At 35.2% G+C, this 24,663-nt stretch overlaps 2 protein-coding genes across 51 annotated transcripts; one reads left to right on the forward strand and one right to left on the reverse strand.

Moving 5' to 3' along the window:
* Positions 1-1,444: 1,444 nt before the first annotated feature.
* Positions 1,445-5,673, reverse strand: LOC114924003 (TATA-binding protein-associated factor BTAF1). Of its 50 annotated transcripts, none has more exons than XR_011881952.1 (11): positions 5,163-5,651; positions 4,752-4,781; positions 4,288-4,379; positions 3,960-4,074; positions 3,526-3,803; positions 3,291-3,437; positions 2,730-3,213; positions 2,595-2,642; positions 2,349-2,474; positions 2,192-2,260; positions 1,445-1,798 (listed from the first exon to the last, which is right to left on the reverse strand). XR_011881952.1 is itself a non-coding variant. In XM_072236945.1 (11 exons), the coding sequence occupies exons 7-11, from the start codon at positions 2,758-2,760 to the stop codon at positions 1,622-1,624; spliced, it is 471 nt and encodes a 156-aa protein (XP_072093046.1). In that variant the 5' UTR covers positions 2,761-3,213; positions 3,291-3,437; positions 3,526-3,803; positions 3,960-4,074; positions 4,288-4,379; positions 4,713-4,781; positions 5,163-5,673; the 3' UTR covers positions 1,445-1,621. The 50 variants fall into 49 exon arrangements, 35 of the variants coding, with proteins under 35 accessions (XP_072093046.1, XP_072093050.1, XP_072093045.1 ...); XR_011881951.1 differs by having other exon boundaries at positions 2,573-2,642; positions 4,288-4,316; positions 4,713-4,781; XM_072236945.1 differs by having other exon boundaries at positions 2,349-2,494; positions 4,713-4,781; positions 5,163-5,673.
* Positions 5,674-9,377: 3,704 nt separating this feature from the next.
* LOC112803354 (uncharacterized) lies at positions 9,378-10,319 on the forward strand. The gene is made up of 2 exons (XM_025846852.1): positions 9,378-9,494; positions 9,849-10,319. Exons 1-2 carry the CDS (start codon positions 9,378-9,380, stop codon positions 10,317-10,319), a joined length of 588 nt encoding a protein of 195 aa, XP_025702637.1.
* Positions 10,320-24,663: the final 14,344 nt, after the last annotated feature.

Raw genomic sequence — 24,663 nt, forward strand, 5'->3', positions numbered from 1 at the left:
AAACGGAAAATTATCATTCCAGGCATGCAGGATGCCCACTCCAAATAAAAAAATAAATAAAATAAATAAATAAAAAAAGCTGCAACTTGCAACCTGAAGGTAGGTACATTTGTCTAGCTATAATAAAGCTGCTGTCTTAAAGTTTGAGGTTGATAGGGTTTCTTTTAGCTAGCTAGGTTGGTGAGATGGCTCCATAGCCAGTGAGATTAGTATGACTGATCAAAACCGTAACTAATTTCCTTTAATTTTTCTGCGGGTATATAATATAATAAAATTGACACCATATAGAATTCGTTTTTTATAAGATACATTACATAGGAGTTTTTCAAAATAATTTATTGAATTGAAATTAGAATTATATTTTTTATTTATTAGATTTTTTTAAAATTATGAATAATAAAAATATGTGTCTTTATTCTACACAAATATATAAAGTTAAATGTTATATATTTGGTACAATAATCTACGCATCCCCCGGACATTTACCTAGTATAATATAATAAATAGAAAAATTTAGAGGTCAGCGACATTTATGTTTTTTAGTCAGTACTTAATTATCAATATAAAAATGAATAATTTTCTGTTATTAAATATAATTTCATACTGTTAAAAATATTATTAATGATCAATTGATAATTATAAAATACTAAAATTACTGTCCCCTAATATTCCTTGTAATAAATATCTCCACAGCCATCAAGTCTTGTTTTCTAGGACTTGGGGGTTTTGATATAATTAGATAGATAATTATCATTTTCGTTTCATGTCTTTGTACGAATTCTTGTATAAAATAATGCTGAACCCTTTTGTTGAATGACACCCTTTTCTTTCACTACAAAAAAACTTGGTAATTTCGGCGGTTTTTTTGGGTTATTACGGCGGTTTGAACCGCCGTTATTACCTTGAATGACGGTTAAGAAAAACCGCCTGAATTCTAAGCGCCATTTGGTTATTACGGCGGTTTTTAAAAAACCGCCACAATTTCCATGGTTAAAACGGCGGTTTTTTAACATGTTAAAACGGCGGTTCAAAACCGCCGTTATTTCCGGATAAAACGGCGTTTTCTTGGTTGGTTAAAATGGCGGTTCAAAACCGCCGTTATTTCCGGATAAAATGGCAGTTCAAACCGCCGTTATTTCTGGATAAAATGACATTTTTTTAGTTAGTTAAAATGGCAGTTCAAACTGCCGTTATTTCCAGATAAAACAGCATTTTTTAATTGGTTAATACGACGTTTAAAACCGATATTTTTTCCGAATTAAAATGACATTTCATATTTTTTAAAACGGCATTCATGAACTACTTTTACTAAATAAAAATGACATCTTTTATCGTTTAAAAAGGCATTTTTAACTATTATTTTTACATTAAACAAATAATTTTTTGTTTAAAATTTCACAATAACAAAAAATCATAACCCATAAACAAAATATTACACAACTCATAAATAAAGTATCAAATATAATATATAATTTTTTAGTATTAGAAATCAAAAGTAATAACTTCTATACAGCAAATCATATCCACTAATTATTACTTTGAGAAGTATTAGCATAGGCATGCCAGAAAAAAAAAAAGCTCAAAGGATATGAGTTGTGAGCTAAAAAGTTGATTTCTGGCATCATAACATTTCTGATAGCATTGGCATGAGCTTGAAAAAGTAACCCACCAAAATTCCTAGTCTCCAAAGAACTTTCTTTAACTTTCCACTGCTTTTAAGCCTCTTCAAATTCTTTTCGTCCCAAATCAGTAGAGCATAAGTAATAATTAGTATGAGGAAAGGAAAATAAGACTTTACCTGCAAAACAAAAATGAATGATGGAACCAACCTTTCATTATTTTCTACTTACATCAAGTCATATATATATGACCCTCCTCAAGAGAAAAAGAAAGGAAAATAAAACAAGTTCAAAAGATCAAACAAAGACATTAGGTATAAATGAGAAGGTGGTGACGAAAAAGGATAAAAGTACAAAACTAATATCAAGAAACAAATCAATTTAAGAGAATAAAATATTAGGTATAAGGCCAAAAAATTGTTTTATACCTCGCTACACACCCACATGCTTTGGCCTTTAAACATGGATAAACATAGCCTAGTTTTTCCATGTGCCAAAAATTAATTTAATTATGAAGAATGAGGAAGCAAGCATCAAACTCCTAATCCTTGATAAAGGAATCACAATTTTACCTGTCTCTCTGTTCCAAGAAATCCAGGCATTAGAAAATCAAAAAGGGACCACAAGTCCATGATGTTATTCTGCACACAAAAAAAAAGAGGTAGTGTGTTTATTTAATTAGTCATGATATGTTTACCTTTAATGAGAACAGAAAATCACCACACCAACCTGTATTGGAGTCCCACTCAATATCAAGTGGTGTTGGGCTTTTAACTGCTTTACAGCAAGTGTAACTTTGGACTTAGCATTCTTGATTATATGCCCTTCATCTAAAATGCAGTAATTCCACAGAAGCTGTCCCAAATAATCGATGTCTTTACGGACAACATCATATAAAATTCCATAAGCTTGAAACGTTTCAAAAAGCTCTAGAATAAGACCCAGAAACATACCATAACATAATAGTCACCTTACCTGCCCTTGTAATGTACTTGAGGCACACCATGACTGCCACCAAGAATTCTGTACAAGCAGAGGGAAAAGATTGAAAAGAAGCAAGGTACACAAACCGAGCCAAGAGAAAATACAGAGGTCAAAACTAGCACTCACTTGTACACTTGCCACTCGTATGGTGGTCCATAATTACATCCTTTACTACTTCTATGCTCAAATTTTAACGCAACCTGGGAACAAAAGTTTAACGTATGGTGGTCCAGTTCTCTCATTCAAATTTCCACCAGAAAGATGTCGACCAACATATACTTGACCAAATCCACCCTTTCCAAGTTTTCTTTCTAATTTATACAAAGGGGAACCAGTAACCACCTACTTGAATCTATGCCAGTGACAAAAAGATTAGTACACAGGTATCAATTAAACAAAAGTATGGTAGGTTCCCTCTAGAAGCACACCATTCCCTAGCTTTCTTCTCAGTCACTTGCAACAAGTTGAATGAGATTTCAACTTCAAAACTATGCATATTAATCTCAAAGGCCCAAACTCTTTTTAATACCTTTCTACTGTTCCCACCATCTACATCAACCTTGTTCCCAAGTAACACAAAGGGAAATGCTTTATGATCATTCAAATCTGCCTGAGGCCAAACACCAAAACATATAAGATATAATCTTCATGTATTGCTCATTTAGAAAGGTGCTAAATAGTACACACCTGCTTAATGAACTCATCATGCCAATTGTTTAGTGTGTCAAATGTGTTGTGTGCATTTACATCATACACCAAAACACAACAATCTGCACCTCTATAAAATGCAGCACCTAAACTATTGAACCTTTCTTGTCCTGTTGTATCCCAAATCTGCCAAAAGAGTCTCATTTATTGTTTTGACCAAAATAAGAATGTGTTAGTTAAAAGTAAAGTTATCAGATAACTTAAAATTACTTACATGTAAAGTGACGAGTCATCTACTTGTAGCTCCTTTGTAAAGTAGATTACATAATTGGTTTAGGTAGAAAACCTGAAAATTTGATCCTCACGAAGATACTGCTTGAGCGATTTTGTTAAAGCAGCTGAAGATTCTGAGTCTCGACCAAAAGGCTTCTCAACAATGACTCTTGTCCAACCATTACCAGAAGATGCTGATGAACTGGCACATTTTACAGCATCTATGAATATGTTTGGAGGAATTGATAGATAGAACAGGCGATTAGAAGCTTTCCCATTCTACAAGCAAAAACCAGATGGCTAAATTAAGATCAGAAAGAAAAGCTTAGAAGAGCATACATAGAATGAAAAGAAAAGGATAAGTTCATGCATCCTTCATATGTTGATCTTGAGTTCTTGACACAAATTAAAATGATGCGCCATAATTAAAATTACCTCATGTTCCTTAAGCTTCTTGTCCAGTGTTGCAAAGTTTTCCTGAGAGTCATACTGACCAGAATGGTAGAAGCATCTCTTAAGAAATTCATCCATCTTTTCACCGCAGTTCTCTCTGAAAATCAATAGAATAAGTTTTCATACATTAAACATGTTTCTTAAGCATGACAAATAAGGAAATCCCAATGGAAAATTTATTCTCCATTATGAACTAGTTGACAACTAAAGATGATCATAATCACACTGCAATGGAAAAAACATTAGTTGATAACATAAAGTAAACTTTTAAATAACCAAAATAACCTCTTAAGAAGATCATATTTATCACCTGGATAACCGGAGAATCAGGTTCCAGTTCTGTCATAAAAGCATTGATAAGGGCAGAATTTAGTTGAAGCATTTCATCGAGCAGGTTGTGTGCTAGTAAAATAAAAATGAATTTTAATGCAAACAAAATTTAAAGCTTTCAACAAAACAATCCACCACATAGTAAGATATAAAGCATGAGCTTTCATATTAAGAATCAATGAAAAATTGAAAATTACAAGCAACATTAGAAGTACCAAATTATATCAAATCAAATGAAATAAAAGAAAAAGAACATAATCATTATCAGAAGTGAACGGTTGAATAGCAAAATTGAACATTTATAATGTAAGAATGGAAACAAATCAATAATCATGGATTCACTTTTTCTTTTCTTTTTTTGGAAGAATTAAAGCAAATTTGATATGGATAGACAAGAATACTCACAGTTAGTGTTGCCATAAATAACCAAAGAATAACACTCACCAGGGCTTTCTCCCATAAATTTTCTGCCAACTTCATGAACAAATAGAACAAATTATCAAGAATTTAAAGAATGTACTTTACAATTTACATCTGAAAAGAATTCGATTGTTAACCACCAATTTAGAAGCACAATAGAAGCTGATATACAAAAGTACCAATTTAGATACATTAACCATCACACACACATAAAAACAAACACATGGTGCTCAAAACACAATAAGCTACAATTCCTGTCTCTCAAAACCCTAACAATCATACAATTAAGATGTCATGCTTAACCTTAATTATTAATCAAATTGAACCAGCAACACAAGAACAAATATTAATTAATTATATTGTTATACCGCAAAAATAAAATAAAAAATTAAGGAAGGGACAAGAGAAAGGATGAGAGAGATCTATAGTACTTACAGAAAAACAGAGGAAGCAGGGGAGAGTTGTGCTTGTTCTGTTTGTGATGGCTTGGATTTACAGATCTTCAATAGAGAGATGTCATCGAAGAAGACACTGAGGGAGGCGCTGAGGATTTTGGCAAAGAAGGCGCAGAGCTAGGATGGAAAGGAGAGGAAGTTAGAGGTGACATCACCGGAGGAGATTACCATGGGAAGAGATGTGGCCAAAGGAGGTCGTCGCCGGAGGAGATGTCACCGGAGAAGATTCGGGATCTGAAAGGAGATCCGTTATCGTCGTACAATGGGGAAGCAAGGTGTGTGGCTTGGAACCTTTGATTCTGTTGAAGAGGAAGCGATGGTGGAGGGTGAAAGTGGCGGTAGCGATGGATTGAGCACGAGGACGAGGGAGAGATAGAAGGGAGATTGAGCGAGCCATCGTGTGTATATGTACAGTGTTTCAGTTAGGGATTGCACTTTTTCCTTTTATATATTGGGATAATGGCGGTTCAAAACCGCCATAATCACCAGAACTGCCATTAAATACACAGTCAATTACGACAACAACCAAAAACGCCATAAAGTTTGGATATTACGGCGGTTCTTTAAAACCGCCGTAATATAAATGCCATTTTAAAACTCTTTTTTTGTAGTGTTTAATTAAAAAAATAGTTGAGTATATATTATAAACTTTATTGTTTTATCAAAATTGTGGCTATTATAATTTCTCTTTCTTAAAAATATAATACTAAAATAATTACTGTTCTATTTTTGGATTTTTAATTTCATCTTTTTAATAACCATGTAGATACATATATATTTCTATTATAAAATTATTCATTTCAAAAATTTTAGTTGTTAAGAGAAAAATATAATATTATGAGTTTAAATCCACTTACTCAAAATACTTAAATTAATAAAAAAGATATATAAATAAGAGAAAATATAAAGAACTATTTTATAATTTATGATTCAGATATAAAATTCAAAATAAATAAAAAATAATATTAAAAATTTTGACTTATGATAGTAAAAAAAATTCATTCTCTAACATTACTCAAAGTAATATTAGAGAATTAACATTTAATAATATAACAGCTAATTTTAACTAACACTAAAGTGTATTGTTAAACAAGCCCAGTATAAAATTTATTTAAAATGAGTTTTTGTTAAATTTATATTTATATTTTTCCCAAGACTTTTTCTTGCATTCATAACAATTTCATAGCATTCTCCGTGTCTCCATAATTTTTGAGCCTCACGCCAGAGATTGCTATCAAAACAATATCGAAAACAAAAACGAAATCAAGTAGAAGACAGAACGTAAGTAATTAATTAACTGCTTACCATAATTTGAAGCTTAATTAGTTTGTTACCACACTTCAGAAATTAAACACGAAGCAAGTGGCCAAGTGGCCTAGTATTCGTCAGTCCCGTGCCACGAAATGCCAATCATCAATATGGAAACCAACGTGTATATGTCTTTATGACTATTATCTTCCCAGAAAGTTATATATACTTATTATTATATTCATCTTCTGTCTATTATTCAAAACAAACGGCTGAAACTGATGGCCTGTTGGGTATCAGTAGTATCCTCTACTAGTTAATGGATAGGTAGGTACATACCCGTGAGTCACATGTTAGGTTCGTACCTTTAGTGATTTTGCATGACACTCAATTTTGTGTGACCCATTTATAATCTTATGTTAATTAAATTGATATATGAATGTTAATGGAATTCACATTTCATAATCTATTAATGGTATGCGATTATTTTTTAGTTCTATGATATTTTTTAATTCGATAGATCAATCACGTATTTGAACTCTATTTAAAAGTTTGTTATTAAGAATTATTACACGTATAAAATGAAATTCGAATCTCCAATACTTATTTACTTATTTAAGTGGATTAATAAAGTAATTATTAGACCAACCGAAGTTGTTATAGAAGTTGATTTTTGGTGGGCGGATATATATAGATAAAGATTTACATACATATATACTGTTCCATATATTACCTCATTTTATTATGAATAAATAATAGTCTCTTAAAATTTTAGTTTAGCACGCACATAAAAGCATATATGTTTCCACATTCATCTGTGTCATAATGGGTTCCACCTCCAAGAACTTACCGAGTGAGCTTCCAAAACCACTGGCTGGGCTTCTTCTGATCCGTCCCTAGACATTGATTCTTCTTTGTCCGATCTTTATGGACGCACATATGTTATATATATTGCCATCAATTCCCTTATTTGGAGAGAATTTTCAAAGCATTGTCAGAAAATTTAAGGATACATTAAAGATAAAACTTCCTCAAGAGGCTGACAAAATTGGATATGATTGTCTATAGTTTTCTAGTTTGTGAATAGGAGTTTATTTACTGAAGAGAAAATCGCATCAATATATCAAAAATTAACTTAAACATACAAAATTGAGTAACATATACACACAATTTTTCTCTCGGATTTAATTAATATCTGAATGATGGTTTATAATCAATTTTATTGAGGAATCTCAGTTTTTATTTATGTTATTAGCGTTAACTGTCCTCTTGTAGTTCCTCTAAATAAATATTATCTTCCATACAAAATTTAATGTGTAATTAAATGGATTAAAATATATTGAAAACATAAGGATGACTTCTATTAATATTATATTTTTATATTTCCTTTTCCTTCGTGCTTATATTATGTTTTTCTTTCATTTAATAAAGTTATTAGTAAAAACCAAAAATTAATATTGTCTAAATTGTTAAATGCGTGCGCAATTATTTTGGACCAACAAAATTTAATATTAAACATTGTTTTGTTCCGACAGAAAAAAGTATACCTTTTAAGCATTATAAATAAACAGAATTTAATTTTATAAAAATATTATGTACAAAAGCAATTAACAGAATTTAATTTTTACATATACTAAACATGGTTGTAAATTTTAATATATTGACCATGTAAAGCCTTTTTATACAATTATTTAATTACTTTTTTATGACTATGTAGACGGTAAATGAGAAAATTAAAAAAATAATCTAATTATTTTTATTAATGTGATAATACATCATTTAAATTTAGAATAAATATTTAAATTAATTTTTAAAAAATTTTATATTAAATATTTTGATTTTCAACAAATTTTTATTCTCAAAAATAAATTAAAGTGTTTAGAAATTATTTCTGTCAGATATATTGATACTTGTGTGATTTTAAATGAGAATTAATTTGTCCTAAAGTGTATTTTTTGAGTATCTAATTATCTTATAATAAAGTTTATTAGGGATTTATTTGTTTAACACATATGGAACAATTGATTAAAGTAACTTAGGACCAATCTATCTGATGAGAGTGATTATCAAAAAATTTTAGAGAATAAAAATTTGTTGAGAATTAAAGTGGCCGACCAAAAATTTTGTAGAGACTAAAGTGAGTATTTACTCTAAAATTTACATGTATAATTATTTTCTATACTAATAGTGTATCAACATTAAATTCTTATATTTAAGGTATTAAGTAGAGTTGTGAAAAATTATAAGAGTCGAAATAAATTGAAAAGAAAAAACGAGAAAGAAAGAAGTTAGAGAGAAGAGAAAAATACAGAGAAGTTATTTTAGAAAAGATTGTTTAATTGATAGTAACAGTTACAAAATTTGTACATATATATAATTGACTCGTATAACTAATTTGAACAAACTGAGCAGCTAGCACAAGTGATGCAATTAACTAATGAGCTAGTTGCGTTGTTGCAAATTAGCCTTGATCTGTTATCTAAACACTGACCCACCACAATAATCTCGGAATCGAATTCCACCAAAAGAGATAACCTCTTCGAGAATCTCTCCAACCAAAATCACTAAAATCCCGAAAATTGGAGTACCATAAAAAGACTCCGTCAAACCAGTAATAAAGATGCAAAGAATTGCCACAGAGAAACTCAATATATACAAGTGACTCATTCAGTCAAAGGTATGTAATTCATTCCATATAACTCTGAATAATCTCATACTCTTAATCACTTATGCGTTGGAGTCCCTTTGCAGGTGTCCAACGCCGCCGCCCTTACAAGAAGACAACGTTTTTTCCCTTTGATTCAAGAAAAGCGAGGTCGAGCACCAGCGAGACAAGCTATACCTTGGAAACAATCATATACGCAGGAATATTTGACGCCCATCGTGGGGCTCGAAATTTATATAACCCCACATAAAATGCCTGGACGCAACAAATGCTAAATTAGCAATGGACGAGGTTCACGAAGGCGTCTGCGGAACGCATATAGGAGGACGAAGCTTGGCCTCCAAAATACTTCGAGCAGGCTACTATTGGCCAACATTGCAACAAGATTGCACATACAAGGTTCAACATTGTGACCATTAATAATGACACGCACCGATTATTCACAACCCAACCGAGCAGTTACATTCGTCAGAGGTAAGCTGGCCCTTCAATAAATGGGGGCTAGACATCCTCGGACCCTTTCCACCAGCTCCAGGCTAGGTTAAATTTTTAATTGTTGCTATTGATTACTTTATGAAATGGATAGAGACAATACCATTAGCAAAAATAACTTCTGAAAAAATGATATCTTTCGTATGGAAACACATACTCTGCAGATTTGGTATTTCTCATTCCATTATAACTGATAATGGTAGACAATTTATAGATAAAAAATTCACAACTTTCCTACAAAATTTTAAAATAACTCAACAGTTCTCGTTTGTAGAGCACCCGCAAACTAATGGTTTAGCTGAGGCTGCCAATAATGTTATCTTACAGGGACTCAGAAAGAAACTCGAAGATTCCAAAGGAGAATGGGCCGAGCTCATCCCAGAGGTACTATGGAGTTATAACATAACAGAGCAGTCATCAACAAAGGAAACTCTCTTCAGGCTGGTGTACGGGTGTGATGCTATGCTACCTGTTGAAATCTCTCTACAATCTCCTAGAACCAAAAGCTTGAATGAAGACAACAACACTGAAAATAGAAAAACCGAGCTGGATCTCATCGAAGAACATTGCAACAAGTCAACACTTCAACAACTCGCTACAAAACGAGCTATAGCTCCGAAATATAACAAAAAAACTCAAACGAAGACATTCCAAGAGGACGACCTTGTTCTGAGAAAAATAAAAGATGTATGCAAACCACAAGGACATGAAAAACTAAGTGCCAACTGGTAAGACCCATTCCGGATTTACAGAATAGTTGGCAGAGGAGCATACAAACTCCAAACACTAGAGGGTATAATATTACCAAACAATGCAATTGGAACATTTCTTCCTTAAAACTGTACTACAGTTAGCCTATAAGTCGGGAACGGTGATGTACTCTTTTTTCTACTACCAGATTCTTTTCCTAAGTTGGATTTTGTTGGAGAGGTTTTAGTGAGGCACACTACCCCACCTTTACAATTATAAAAAATTTACAATCCAACAAACTACAAGTTACTTTACATATTTGCTTTCTATCCTACTCGGCCGAATACCATGGCACATGCTACAAACTCATAACACAAGTATTCAATCATTCAAAAAGAATTTCAAATAACATAAATTACTAAGAACGCACTGAAAGTGCAATCACAATCCAAGAGTCAAATAATAACATGTTTTCGGCCAAATACTAAAAGCCCACAACTTTCAAAACAACTACATTAAACAGTTTTTGGCTAAAAGCCAGAAATTTCAAAATACATACACAAGAAAAATAGTGTATCAACAAAAATCTATTACAAACAGTTCCTTAGCCATCCGGGTTCTCACCCCCCTCCATCATTTTCATCATCCTCCACCAACTCACTGCCAACAACAACCTTGCACGGATCCATCGCCGAGAAATCTACACTAGGAGCTAGAAGTTTTGCCTGCTCCATAGCCCTATCAAACCCGACAGCAAACATCTCGAGGCCGTGATCCTCCTTATCATTCTCAAATTGTTTTTTCTCAATGCCAAGCACCACAAATCTAGCCTCTAAGACAGTTTTCTCTTCAAATTTCTTTCCAGCATTCTCATCGGCAGTCAGCTTCTCTTGTAACGAATCCACTAAATCTAAAGCAGAACGAAGTTTATTCCCTTTATCCAAGTTCTCCTGCACCAACTAGTCAATAACGGCTTTGTCGAACGCGTCTCGGGCATGTTTTAGCTCTTGAGTTCGGCCAATAGATATCAGCCGAGCCCCCATCACCTAAAACAACCAAAAAAATTCAATCAAACCAGCACAAATCAACATTACTAAGAATAGACAAACCCAAATACCATACCTGAAGATATTGACAAACGTCAATATCACCAACATCTTGAACAAGCTTGACGTTCGTAGGACTTTGACAGTATTCATTAGCTACTATGGACAGTGGGAAGTGTTCACTCCATAGGGATGTCAAATCTTCACCCCCTCTATAACCATGAAGAGGCTTCTAGTTTTCAGTGAATCTCTTAACTACTTCCAAGTCAATGTCCTTCTCGCCGATTTATCCTCGGCCAAATTCACAGGTCATCACTCCTTCTTCCCATCACCTCTTTTCCGTTTAAAGCTAACTTTCTTCGCAGGGGAAGGCTGGTCAACCTTAGCGCCTTTCTCTGCCATGACATGATTGCTCGAACCCTGCCTCTCGAAATTCTTGGTCCAAAAATATGCTCGTAAACTACCCGAAGTCACCTTCGCAGCTTTTTCAACTGCAAAAAATGCAACAACATATTCAGATACCATAACAATCAAATCCACACTGCATACACACAACTATTACCTATATATCCTGACAATGCATCTTTATCGAATTCCAATTCAAGAAGCTCCACAACAGACAACAACTCAGATGAGGATATATGGTTAATTAGAAATTTCACAATCATTTCATTCCTGTATTCCATCCTTTCCATACTTAATATCTGCCTAGGTCTAGGAACCCAAAACAAAGAAAATCCCTTTAACAGACACGCATCAACATATCAAGGAAACTCATCCTCAGCGGGGCTGATTTTCAGAAACATAGACTTAAAACCCGTATACAAAGACCTATACAAGCTAAAAATAGCATGGCTAGGAGCACTGGCCAAATTCAACCACCAACCCCTCTTGACCCCATTACATTGAAACAAAGCAAAAAAGACTTCTAACAATGACTCCACCTCCATAACACCCATCAAAATCTCAAAAGCTCTAACAAACGCCCAAGAGTTAGGATGCAATTGTGACGGCGCACACTTCAACTGCATCAACACTCAGCATTCAAACTCTGAAAAAGGAAACCTCACCCCCAATTCGATGAAGACACAGCTATACATGAAGAAATACTCAAAACCCTCACCACGATGATATACACGATCAACAACATAGCACAGTAAAAATCTAAGGTTAATACCACACCATCTCTAACCCATGAAGATGCTAGACCCAATTGAGACACACTAATTTCATCATCAAACACAGAGGCTCATTTTTTCACTGAATCAGAGACCCATGCAAAGGGATCATCTGGATCCCAAACAAACATCTCCTCCACAATTTTATCCCCATCATCGACAATTTTCCCCTTTCCCCGACCCCTAGCCCTTTTCCCTTTTTCGACTTTCTTTCCCTTCTCCATCCCAACAACACAATGAGTACATAAAGACAAAAACAAACTGAACGAAAAATCACTAACCTTTCCTGCTCATTGATGCGTGAGCATCTTTTTTATCTTTTCCGAGTGAATTTGCATTTAAATTGTTGAGTTTAATCCGGAATTAATTATCTTTTACCCACTATGGATGCTACTTTGAGTCTCGTGCAATTTTGTTTATTTTAGGTAGTATTTGGCTGGATTTGATGGAGATGAAGCTTGCACAAATGGAAGGAGCTCAAGAATTAAAGGAGATGATCAGCAAGGAGTGACGCATACGCGTGCGCATGATTTGGAGATTTGTGTAGTGACGCGTGCGCGTACCTGACGCATACGCATGATACACGAAGAAGACCATCGACGTGTACGCGTGACTGACGCATACGCGTGACACGCGAAGAAGACCATCGACGCGTACGCGTGACTGACGCGTATGCGTGACATGCGCCACGTGCAGAAAACGCAGAAAACACTGGAGCGATTTATGGGCCCCATTTTGGCACTCAAGTAAGGCGCAACTCTCTGCCAAGTTAGGAGCGGATCCAGTGAAGTCAAGTGGTCCCCATGTTACAAGGCACGAATTATTTAATTGATTCTGATTCAAATTTGAATTTGAAAATAGGAAAAGATATTATCTTAATTTTAGATATTAGATTTTAAATTGATTAGGATTAGATATAAAAGATATTAGAATTCTATACCAATTAACATTCCGTACTTCCAGTTTACCTGAATCCTTATTTTCTCTGAGTCATGAGCAACTAAACCTCCACTGTTAAGGTTAGGAGCTCTTTCTATTATATGGATTGATACTATTATTCTTCTATTTTAATTCATGTTTTGATTTATATTTCAAGAATTATTTTCATTCTTTATTTTATGAAATTGGATGGAGCGGAAGTATGACCATTTTTCTAATTGAGTTTTTGTATAACTTGGAAATGCTCTTTACTTGAACAACAGCTTGAAAATATATTCTCCTAAATTTCTAATTGTTTGTATTTAACGGGATACATGACATATAATTCCCTTATTTTTGAATAATTAGGATTCTTATGGCATATAAACTGGAATTTGATCATCACCCTCTAAGTGGAATTAATTGACCAAGGAATTGGCAGTTAATGAATTTTAGAGGAGACTAGGAAGGTCTAAGGAATTAGGTTCTAGTCACATATAGTTTGCCATGAATTAAATCTTACATGATTAAAATAGTTAATAAGAAAAGTCAATCAGGAAAATAGATAACTCTGAAGCCTTAACTATCTTCTCCAATATTTTATTCCCAATTTATTCACCTGCTGTCTTCAAACTCTGAATTTACTATTTAATGCTCTTTGAACAACTGGACACTATTTTCTGTTTGCCTAACTGATGAGCAGATATTTTATACGCTTCTTGGGGGTAATTTCATGTAGTTTTTAGTATGTTTTAGTTAGTTTTTAGTATATTTTTATTAGTTTTTAGGCAAAATTCATATTTTTGGAATTTACTATGAGTTTGTGTATTTTTCTGTGATTTTAGATATTTTCTGGCTGAAATTGAGGGAGCTGAGCAAAAATCTGATTCAGGCTGAAAAAGGACTGCTGATGCTGTTGAATTCTGACCTCCCTGCACTTGGAATGGATTTTTTGGAGCTACAGACGTCCAATTGGTGCACTCTCAATTGTGTTGAAAAGTATACATCCAGGACTTTCCAACAATATATAATAGTTTATACTTTGCTCGAAGATAAATGACTTTAACTGGCGTTTAACGCCAGTTCCATGTTCTATTCTGGCGTTAAACGCCAAAAATAGGTTACAAGTTGGAGTTAAACGCCCAAAACAGGTTACAACCAGGCGTTTAACTCCAGAAATAGCCCAGGCACATGAAAGGCTCAAGTCTCATCCCCAGCACACACCAAGTGGGCCCCAGAAGTGGATTTTTGCACTATCTATCTCAGTTTACTCATTCTCTGTAAACCTAGGTTACTAGTTTAGTATTTAAACAACTTTTTGAGTTTTATTTTGTACCTCATGACATTTTTAGATCTGAACTTTGTACTTTTTGACGGCATGCGTCTCTAAACTCCATTGTTGGGGGTGAGGAGCTCTGCTGTGTCTCAATGAATTAATGCAATTATTTCTGTTTTCTATTCAAACACGCTTGTTTCTATCTAAGATGTTCGTTTGCACTTCAATATGATGAATGTGATGATTCTTGACACTCATCACCATTCTCAACCTATGAACGCGTGCCTGACAACCACATCCATTCTACATTAGATTAAATGAGTATCTCTTGGATTCCTTAATCAGAGTCTTCGTGGTATAAGCTAGAATCCATTGGCAGCATTCTTGAGAATTCGGAAAGTCTAAACCTTGTCTGTGGTATTCCGAGTAGGATTCAGGGATTGAATGACTGTGACGAGTTTCAAACTCACAAGGGTTGGGCGTAGTGATAGACGCAAAAGGATCAATGGATCCTATTCCAGCATGAGTGAGAACCGACAGATGATTAGTCGTGTGGTGACAGCGCACCTGGACCATTTTCACTGAGAGGACGGATGGTAGCCATTGATAACGGTGATCCACCAACACACAGCTTGCCATAGGAGGAACCTTGCGTGCGTGAAGAAGAAGACATGAGGAAAGCAGAGATTCAGAAGACAAAGTATCTCCAAAACTCCAACATATTCTCCATTACTGCATAACAAGTATTATTTAATCCATGCTCTCTTGTTCATTTGCAAGTCAACTGATAATTATAATTGATATCCTGACTAAGAATTACTAGATAACCATAGCTTGTTTCAAGCCAACAATCTCTGTGGGATCGACCCTTACTCACGTAAGGTATTACTTGGACGACCCAGTGCACTTGCTGGTTAGTGATACGAGTTGTGAAAAGTGTGATCTACAATTTCATGCACCAAGTTTTTGGCGCCATTGTCGGGGATTGTTCGAGTTTGAACAACTGACGGTTTATCTTGTTACTTAGATTAGGAAAAATTTGTCTTTTTGTTTAGAGTCACTAGGATTGCATCTTCTATTATTCCTTTTAAAAATCTTTCAAAAATATTATTTTTCTTTATTAGTTTTTAATTTTTCTTGGAGTCTTTTGTTTGAGTTTAGTTTCATATTTTAAGTTTGGTGTCAATTGCATGTTTTTATTTTCCTTTAAAAATACCTTTTTTAAAATACGTTAAATTTATAGCTCAGTTGGTTAGAGCGGTGTGCTTGTGTTCTTGGTAATTGGGTATCTTCCTTTCAAAACTTTTTCAAAAATAATTTTTCTTTGATTAAATCTTGTGCCAAAATTTATGTTTGGTGTTCTCTTGTTAATTTTCCTTTAGTTTTCGAAAATCTTATTTTGGTTTTCTAAAAATTTTAAGTTTGGTGTTCTTTCTTTTGTTCTTGTTGTTCTTGTGAGTCTTCAAGGTGTTCTTGAGTCTTCTTTGTATTTTGATCTTAAAATTTTTAAGTTGGTGTTCCTTGGTGTTTTCCCTCCAAAATTTTTGAAAACAAGGAGCATTAAATCTAAAAATTTTAAGTTTTGTGTCTTTTGTGTGTTTTTCTCTTTCATCATAAAATTCAAAAATAAAAAAATATCTTTTTCAAATCATATCATTTTTAAAATTTTTTTAAAATCATATCTTTTTCAAAAATATCCTAACCACTTTCTCTCTCCTCACTTTTTCGAAAATCTTCATAAAATATTTTTAAATTTTTTTATTTTTATTTTAGTTTTTATTTTATTTTATTATTATTTTGAAATTTTTTAAATATAATAAAATAAATCCATGTCATCTCCCTTTCTCCATCATGGACCTAAGTAGAAATGAACAGTCCAGAAGGACTTTGGGGTCATATGCTAACCCCACTACTGCTTCATATGGGAGTAGTATCTGTATACTCTCCATTGGAGTCAGTAGTTTTGAGTTGAATCCTCAACTCATTATCATGGTGCAGCAAAGTTACCAGTATTCCGGTCTTTCACAGGAAGAACCTACAGAGTTTCTGGCACAGTTTTTACAAATTGCTGACACGGTACATGATAAGGAAGTAGATCAGGATGTCTACAGATTGTTACTGTTTCCATTTGCTGTAAAAGACCAAGCTAAGAGGTGGTTAAATAACCAACCTAAGGCTAGCATAAGGACATGGAAACAGCTGTCAGAAAAATTCCTGAATCAATATTTTCCTCCAAAACGGATGACACAGCTAAGGCTGAACATCCAAGGCTTTAAACAAGGAGATGATGAATCTCTTTATGATGCCTGGGAGAGATATAGAGAGATGCTAAGAAAATGCCCCTCTAAAATGTTTTCAGAGTGGGTGCAGTTAGACATATTCTATTATGGGCTTACAGAGAAAGCTCAGATGTCTTTGAACCACTCAGCTGGTGGATCTATACACATGAGAAAGACAATTGAAGAAGCTCAAGAGCTCATTGATACAGTTACCAGAAATCAGCATCTGTACCTAAGTAGTGAGTCTTCTATGAAAGAAGAGGCTAAAACAGTAACTGCTGAACTCAGTCCTGCAGAACAAGTTACTGAATTCAATCAGCAATTAGATTTTCTAACAAAATAGCTAGCCGAATTCAAGGAGATACTATAAGACACAAGAATGGCTAACATGAATATAGAAGTACAGTTGAAGCAAACAAAACAATAGTTATCAAAACAAATAACAAAAGAGTGCCAAGCAGTTTAATTGAGAAGTGAAAAAACATTAAATACCTCACTTCAAGGTAGCAGGAAGCCAAGAAATGAACAAACTGCTACCCAAAATCCCTCTGAGGACAGTAAGAGCCCAGAGAGGAATAATTCTGGCATTCAAATGCCAGAAAAGGGTGGAGAGCTGGAGTTAAACGCCCAACCCATGCTCAATTCTGGCGTTCAAACGCCACAAACAGGTAAGGAGTTGGCGTTAAATGCCCAAGGAAAGCTCAATTCTGGCGTTCAAACGCCAGAAATAGGTAAGGAGTTGGCGTCCAACGCCAATCCAGCTTCTAACCCTGGCATTCAAACGCCAGTGAGGAATCAGACACATACAAGTGGCAACCCCTCTAAAAAGGCTTCTTCAACCACATCTGTAGGAAATAAACCTGCAGCAACTAAGGTTGAGGAATACAAAGCCAAAATGCCTTATCCTCAGAAACTTCGCCAAGCGGAACAGGATAAGCAATTTTTCCGCTTTGCAGACTATCTCATACTCTTGAAATAAAGATTCCGTTTGCAGAGGAACTTGAGCAAATACCCTCTTATGCTAAGTTCATGAAAGAGATCTTAAGTCATAAGAAGGATTGGAGAGAAACTGAAAAATTTTACCTCACTGAAGAATGCAGTGCAGTCATTCTGAAAAGCTTACCAGAGAAGCTTAAAGATCCCGGAAGCTTCATGATACCATGCACATTAGAGGGTACTTGTCCCAAGAAAGCTCTATGTGATCTTGGAGCAAGTATCAACCTAATACCTGCATCCACTATCAAAAAGTTTGGTTTGACTGAAGAAGTCAAACCAACCTGGATATGTCTCCAACTTGCTGATGGCTCCATTAAATACCCATCAGGCGTGATTGCAGACATGATTGTCAAGGTTGGGCCATTTGCCTTTCCCATTGACTTTGTGGTGCTGGAAATAGAGGAGCACAAGAGTGCAACTCTCATTCTAGGAAGACCTTTCTTAGCAACAGGACGAACCCTCATTGACATCCAAAAAGGAGAAATAACCCTGAGAGTCAATGAGGACGAGTTTAAGTTGAATGTTGTCAAAGCTATGCAGCATCTAGACACCCCAAACGACTGCATGAGTATTGATATTATTGACTCTCTGGTGGAAGAGGTTAATATGACTGAGAGTCTCGAATCAGAGCTAGAGGATATCTTTAAGGATGACGTTCAGCCTGATCTGGAGGAACCAGAGAGAATAATAGAACCTCTGCAAATTCCTCAGGAAGAGGAGAAACCTCCTAAACCCGAGCTCAAACCATTACCACCATCCCTGAAATATGCATTTCTGGGAGAAGGTGACACTTTTTCTGTAATCATAAGCTCTACCTTAGAGCCACAAGAAGAGGAAGCACTAATTCAAGTGCTGAGGACACACAAGACAGCTCTTGGGTGGTCCATCAATGATCTTAAGGGCATTAGCCCAGCCAGATGCATGCACAAGATCCTATTGGAGGATGATGCTAAGCCAGTGGTCAACCACAGAGGCGTCCCTTTTATGCCTTCCAAGTGTTTGATGAAATGCTTGGTTGGATTTTAGAGTAGGATTTTATACTCTTGGCTTGGAAAGGTAACTTAGGACCTCTTGAGTTACTAATGTCCAAGTGATTGATGATTGGGAGCCATTGACTCTAGTTCTCACTAATTGAATTAGTGGAGAGTTAGGACTTATGGACTAGGATTGATATAGCTCATTTGACTTTCCTTTACTACTAGTTAGAGGATGATTTAATGAGATTAATCCTTGCCAATTCTCATATTGTGGTTAGTGATTAGGATAGAGATCCTTGACCACCAACCCTTGCCAAGACCTTTTTAGCCATTAGTTTACTTTCTTGCCATTTATCTTTCATGCTTCATATCAAAACCCCAAAATAACTCACAACCAATAACAAGACACTCTATTGTAATTCCTAGGGAGAACGACCCGAGGTTTCAATACTTCGGTTTATAAATTTTAGGGGTTTGTTTTAGTGACAAACAACTTTTTGTATGAAAGGATTAGTGATTGGTTTAGAAACTATACTTGCAACGAGATTTTATTTGAGAAATTCTAAACCGTCAAAAATCCATTCGTCAAAATGGCGCCGTTGCCGGGGAATTGCAATGGTGTTATGTTATTGGTTATTGTATATATGTGAATATTGTGAATAGCTTGATTTTTTTTGGATTGCTTGCTAGTTAGGACTTTGTTTCATTATTTCTTAGTAGTTTTTGTTTTTATTTTCTCTTTTTATCATGGATTCTCATTTTGGCTATGAGTGTGATTACAATTATGTTGTAGGTGATGAGAGTTATAATGGAGAGATGTATCAAGGATGGAACAATCAAAGGTGGGAGGAGCCATATGCATATGATCAATCCTCATGGCAACAACCTCCTCCACCAATGCACTATGAAGAAGAGCCATTCTATGATGCATACCAATCCAATGGCTATGGTGAATCTACTTGTGACTTTCAAGAACCACCACCATATGCCTATGATCCATACCCTCAACATAACTCTCAACCATACTCACAAGCCCCTTCTTACCAACCACCCTCATATGACCCTAATCCATATCCACCATTCCAACAACCATATGAGCCATATGAACCACACATAGAGCTACCACCATCCCAACATCACCACTTTCAAGAGCCACCCCTTCCATATTATTACCAAGATGAACCACCTCCAACATATGAAAATTTCCAACCACAAGATGAATACTACTTTCCACCACAACCTCCCATGGAAGAATACTTATGTCCTTTAATCCAAGAGCCCTATGATCCTACTCATGACATCCAAGAGGAACAAGAGTCAAGGGATCATCTCAAGGAAGCATTGGATCAATTTCAAGCAACCATGGAGTGTGTTGTGCAACAAGTGGAAAGAGTGGAGAATATTGAACCACCACAACTCTACCAAGAAGAACCACCTTCCTACTATGAACCCTTCCCCCAAAATAATGACCCCTTCCACCCACCCCAACCTCTAATGGATGAAACCCTTAGTGTTCTTGCTCAAGGACAAGAAGAGATGAAAAGGGATGTGCAAAATTTCATGGCCGCCTTGGATGCGGTAACAAATCAATTAGCCTCCCAATGCTTGAACACTCAAGGAACTCCCATGGCTCAAGAAGAGCATAGCATGAAGGAGAGATTGAAAACTCCGGTGGGAAATGAAGGAAGTTGCTTTGTATTGGAACAATTGGAGGAAGCTTTAATTGTTGAAGACAAGGAAGAAGTGGTAGAAGACTTAGGAGATGTGGAGCCTCCATGGGAACATAGAGTTGAAGAAAACCCCTCCAAGATGATTGAAATTGATGCTAGGGAGGAAAGTGCACCCCTTCCAAGGCATACTCCATATGAAGACTTGGATGGGATAGAGCAAGGATTGAGTTCCCTTGGTGATGAAGAGCAAGTATCAAGTCCTAGTGGTGGAGAATCCTTTAAACTTGAAGAACCTTCTCCCGGTGCATTTGAAAATGTTGTGGAGGTAAACTTCTTTCAACCTCCCAATTATAGTTTGATTAAGGGAAAAGGCTTAGATAGTATTGATGAACAAAGGATTGAATTAGAGAAATTTAGTGAAGAGGTGGAAGTCCTTAAAAATAGAAAGATGGGAGTGGAATACGCTTTGTCAAGATCTTTGGGAGCATCTTTGCCTAGGTTGTCATCTACTCCTTCACTTGAGTGGGTAAAATTCATTTCTATTAGCTTTATTGTCCCACTTGAGTATGGCTTGCTTGAAACGGATGGTCAACTTAGGATGCTTTGTGGGATGAAGCGTAAGCGAAAGATGTTTCGTGGTTGGCGTTGCAAATCAAGGCTCATTTTGGTTGATACTTCAAGAGTTGAATACAAAGGTGAGAATAGTGCTCAAATAGATGGGTCTAGGATGATTGCTGGACACTTCATAGAGGATTCTTCTTGTTTACCACCCGGATGGACTAATAATGATGATCAACTTCAAGACGGGTGTGAAAACAAAGTGTGGGATCCCGGATTAGAAAAAGAGGACCAACTTTGGGAGCCCCAAGCTTGTGAAGAACTCCATCAAGACTTGGCTCAATCCATGAAGAATCTTGGGGCACAATGGAGAACCAAGCATTGGTGGGAGTTCCAAGATGAATACAAGCGCAAGCCACCTTGATAAGAAGCTCCCCATAAGTCCAACTTAAGGACAATAAATAAAAGTGCTAGGTGGGAGACACCCCACCATGGTAAACTCTTTCCATCCTCTTTTAGTTTTGTTTAATAAGTGATTTGAGTTGCCATTGTAGGTAGATTTTCATTTCATATTGATTTGTTTGTAAAGATTGGTTGTTAGTTGTTTGATATTTGATTGAATAAAGAAGAGTTTTGGACATTATAGGGAGCTCTAGGGCATTTTTCTGCTTTTTGGGCAAAAAAAAAAAAAAAAAAAAACGGCCATCAACGCGTAAGCACGCTGTGCACGCGCGCGCACATTGTACTTCTGCAACTTCTGGTACAAAAACCAGAGAGTTGTGCGCGCGTTGTGCCAGCATTGTGCTGGGAGCACAAGCTCATCCACGCGTAAGCGCGCTGTGCGCGCGCGCGCGGATTTGCACCCTGCTTTTCTCTCTCCTCCTTTCTCCTTCTTTCCTCTTCTCTTCTTCTTTCTTTCTAATTTTTTTTTTCTTTTTCCTCTCTTGAAAGATTTTTTTTCTCTCTTTTCTCTTTTAATAAAAAAAAAAGAAAACAATTTTTTTAATAATAAAAAAAAAATAATAAATAAATAAAATACTAAAAAAAATTAAAAAAAAATTAAAAAAAAATATAAAAAAAAATATTTTTTTCTTTTCTCTTCTTCCATTTCCTTTTGTCTATTACATTTGCATACTTTTATTCTTTGCATTTTAATTTTGTTTCTATAATTTGTTCTCATTTTATTTTCTAAATTTCTCATTTTAATAATAGTGTTGAACTCTCTCACTCAATTGTTGAGAATTTCTTGCATTTGTTTTGGTGCTTCATGACTTGTTACATTAATTGTAATATTTGTCAACACACAAGATTAGTGCTTTATTCCTTCCTAATTCATTACCCTTTGTTTTTTTTCTTGTACCGCTTCATCATTGAGTTAGGATGGAATTAAATGCTTTCATGCGTATCACTAATCTTGTTTGTGTCAATTCTTATGTGAACTTGATGTGCCATATGCTCTTCATGCTTCGATTTTACTCTTGCATCAAGTATCATTGATATGCCATTTTCTCTTATTGTTTCCTCCTCTACATGTTGTAGCTACCATGTAGTAGCGAACCATACCTTTATTTGGCATTAGCCCCCGCCTATGTTCTAATTGCCTTGATCTCTTTGTTATAGGCTTAATTTTCTTTCCTTTTCTTTCCTTTTAGGGTGGCCACCAAGAAGGGAGAAAGGAAAAGCTTTTACATGGGGCAACAAACAAGTCATCCGCACAACCATTTGAGGAGCTCATCAATTGTAGCAACCCGTCCACCTTGCTCTTCTTTGCATGCACCGAGGACGGTGCAATCTTCAAGTGTGGGGAGGTCGTCGACCGATCTCCATGGGTAACAATTTTCCTTTTCAACACCAATTCTTAGTTTTCTTTGTTAGATTAGTTATTGCATTTGCATGATAGGTTGCATGTTAGTTAGAATTTGTACATATTTTACTACCTTCTTCTTATTAGGACTACTTGGTTAGAATGATGATTTCTTTTCCAAGAAACTGTTTTAGGGCAACCTACCAATTTGAAAAAATTTTTGTTGAACTTGCTTGATAGAATTTATTTTGGAACATGGTTTTTGAGCTAAGAACACAAGCATGTGAGTTTTGAGCCTAATTGTGTGGTTACATCTTATAACCACTTATTCTCCCTTCTTGTGTGCATTATTCTCTTCCTATGATTGTAATCTTTGATTTGTTTGAATCTATATGTCCTATTATTCCTTGTATTCATGCATTTATATGATTGAGGCCATTATTTCATTAGCTCACTTACCCAAATAGCTCACCTTTTATCATCCATTGTTAGCCAATTTGAGCCTACGCTTAACCCACTTGTTCTTTAATTTAGCACATTACAAGCCTTAAAGCGGAAAACAATGAATGTCCTTTATTTGGATCTTTGATTGGCTTAGGCTAGTGAGTGTGAGTGTCATTCAAGAATGGGAAAACTTTGGGACATTGGTTGGGATAAAAAGGTGTTTGTGTTTTGTATTTTTACATTGGGAAATTGGGTACATACTCATGTATTGATTAAATGTATAGACCTTATGCATTGATGTTCGTGTGTATAGTTTGAAAGAAAAAGAAAAAAATGAAAAGGAAAAAGAAACAAAAGTGAAAAAGAAAAAAAGAAAAGAAAAGAAAAGAAAAGAAAATGTAAATAGAAAAAGAAAGAAAAAGAAGAAAAAGAAAGAAATAAAAAGGGGACAAAATACCCCAAAGTAAAGCTCAAATAAAAGTCAATGCATATGTGTTGTGAAATGAAAAGAAAATGCATGAGTATGTGAAAAAGTGAGGAATGGGTAGTTAGATTAGTACTTGATTGTATAGGTCATTATATAGGTTAGGTGGGAAAGTTTAAGTTAATCAAAGATTCAAATCCCAAGTCCACTAGCCATATATGATCCTACCTTGACCCTAGCCCCATTACAACCTAAAGGAAAGATCTCATGATAATTGTATGCATGCATGAAATAATTGTTGATTGTTAGATGAAAAACAAATCTTGGAAAGCATGATTAGGGGAGAATTGAGAGAATCAACCCCAAACACCGAGCGACTAGAGTGCAAACACTTCCGGTGAGGGTTCGATGCTCAATTCCTTGATTCCCGGCTTTCATGAGCGTTCTTCTCGCAAGTCCATTTGAACTTCAATTTTTATACTTGAATTGGTAGGATTCATGAATCATTATATGATCTTGGCCCTACTTGTGCATACATGCTCTTGGAGGATTGATTTATTTTTAACCAAGTAAGTAGAATCATTTTGCATTTAGTTGCATTCATATAGATAGATGCATATAGTTTATTCACATTGAATAAATGTTGATACCCTTTGTTTCTCTCTTGGCTTTAGCATGAGGACATGCTTGGTTTAAGTGTGGGGAGGTTGACAAACCCCATTTGTAGGGTTTATCTTGTATTGATTTTAGGGGATTTTATAACCTTTTACCCACATTTATTCAATGAAATAGCATGGTTTTATAACTTCTCCTTTA

This window comes from Arachis hypogaea, chromosome 5 (assembly GCF_003086295.3).
Source record: "Arachis hypogaea cultivar Tifrunner chromosome 5, arahy.Tifrunner.gnm2.J5K5, whole genome shotgun sequence".
Classification (NCBI taxonomy): domain Eukaryota; kingdom Viridiplantae; phylum Streptophyta; class Magnoliopsida; order Fabales; family Fabaceae; genus Arachis; species Arachis hypogaea.

Bases quoted from the DNA above. Each gene is read 5' to 3' on its own strand.
- LOC112803354 (XM_025846852.1), top strand. From the start codon at position 9,378: ATGGACGAGGTTCACGAAGGCGTCTGCGGAACGCATATAGGAGGACGA. The intron at 9,495-9,848 runs GTTCAACATTGT...ATAACTCAACAG, and splicing joins AACAAGATTGCACATACAAG to TTCTCGTTTGTAGAGCACCC.
- LOC114924003 (XM_072236946.1), bottom strand. From the start codon at position 2,760: ATGGACCACCATACGAGTGGCAAGTGTACAA. The intron at 2,643-2,729 runs GTGAGTGCTAGT...CTGCTTGTACAG, and splicing joins TACGAGTGGCAAGTGTACAA to AATTCTTGGTGGCAGTCATG. The intron at 2,495-2,594 runs GTAAGGTGACTA...TTGTCCGTAAAG, and splicing joins CAAGTACATTACAAGGGCAG to ACATCGATTATTTGGGACAG.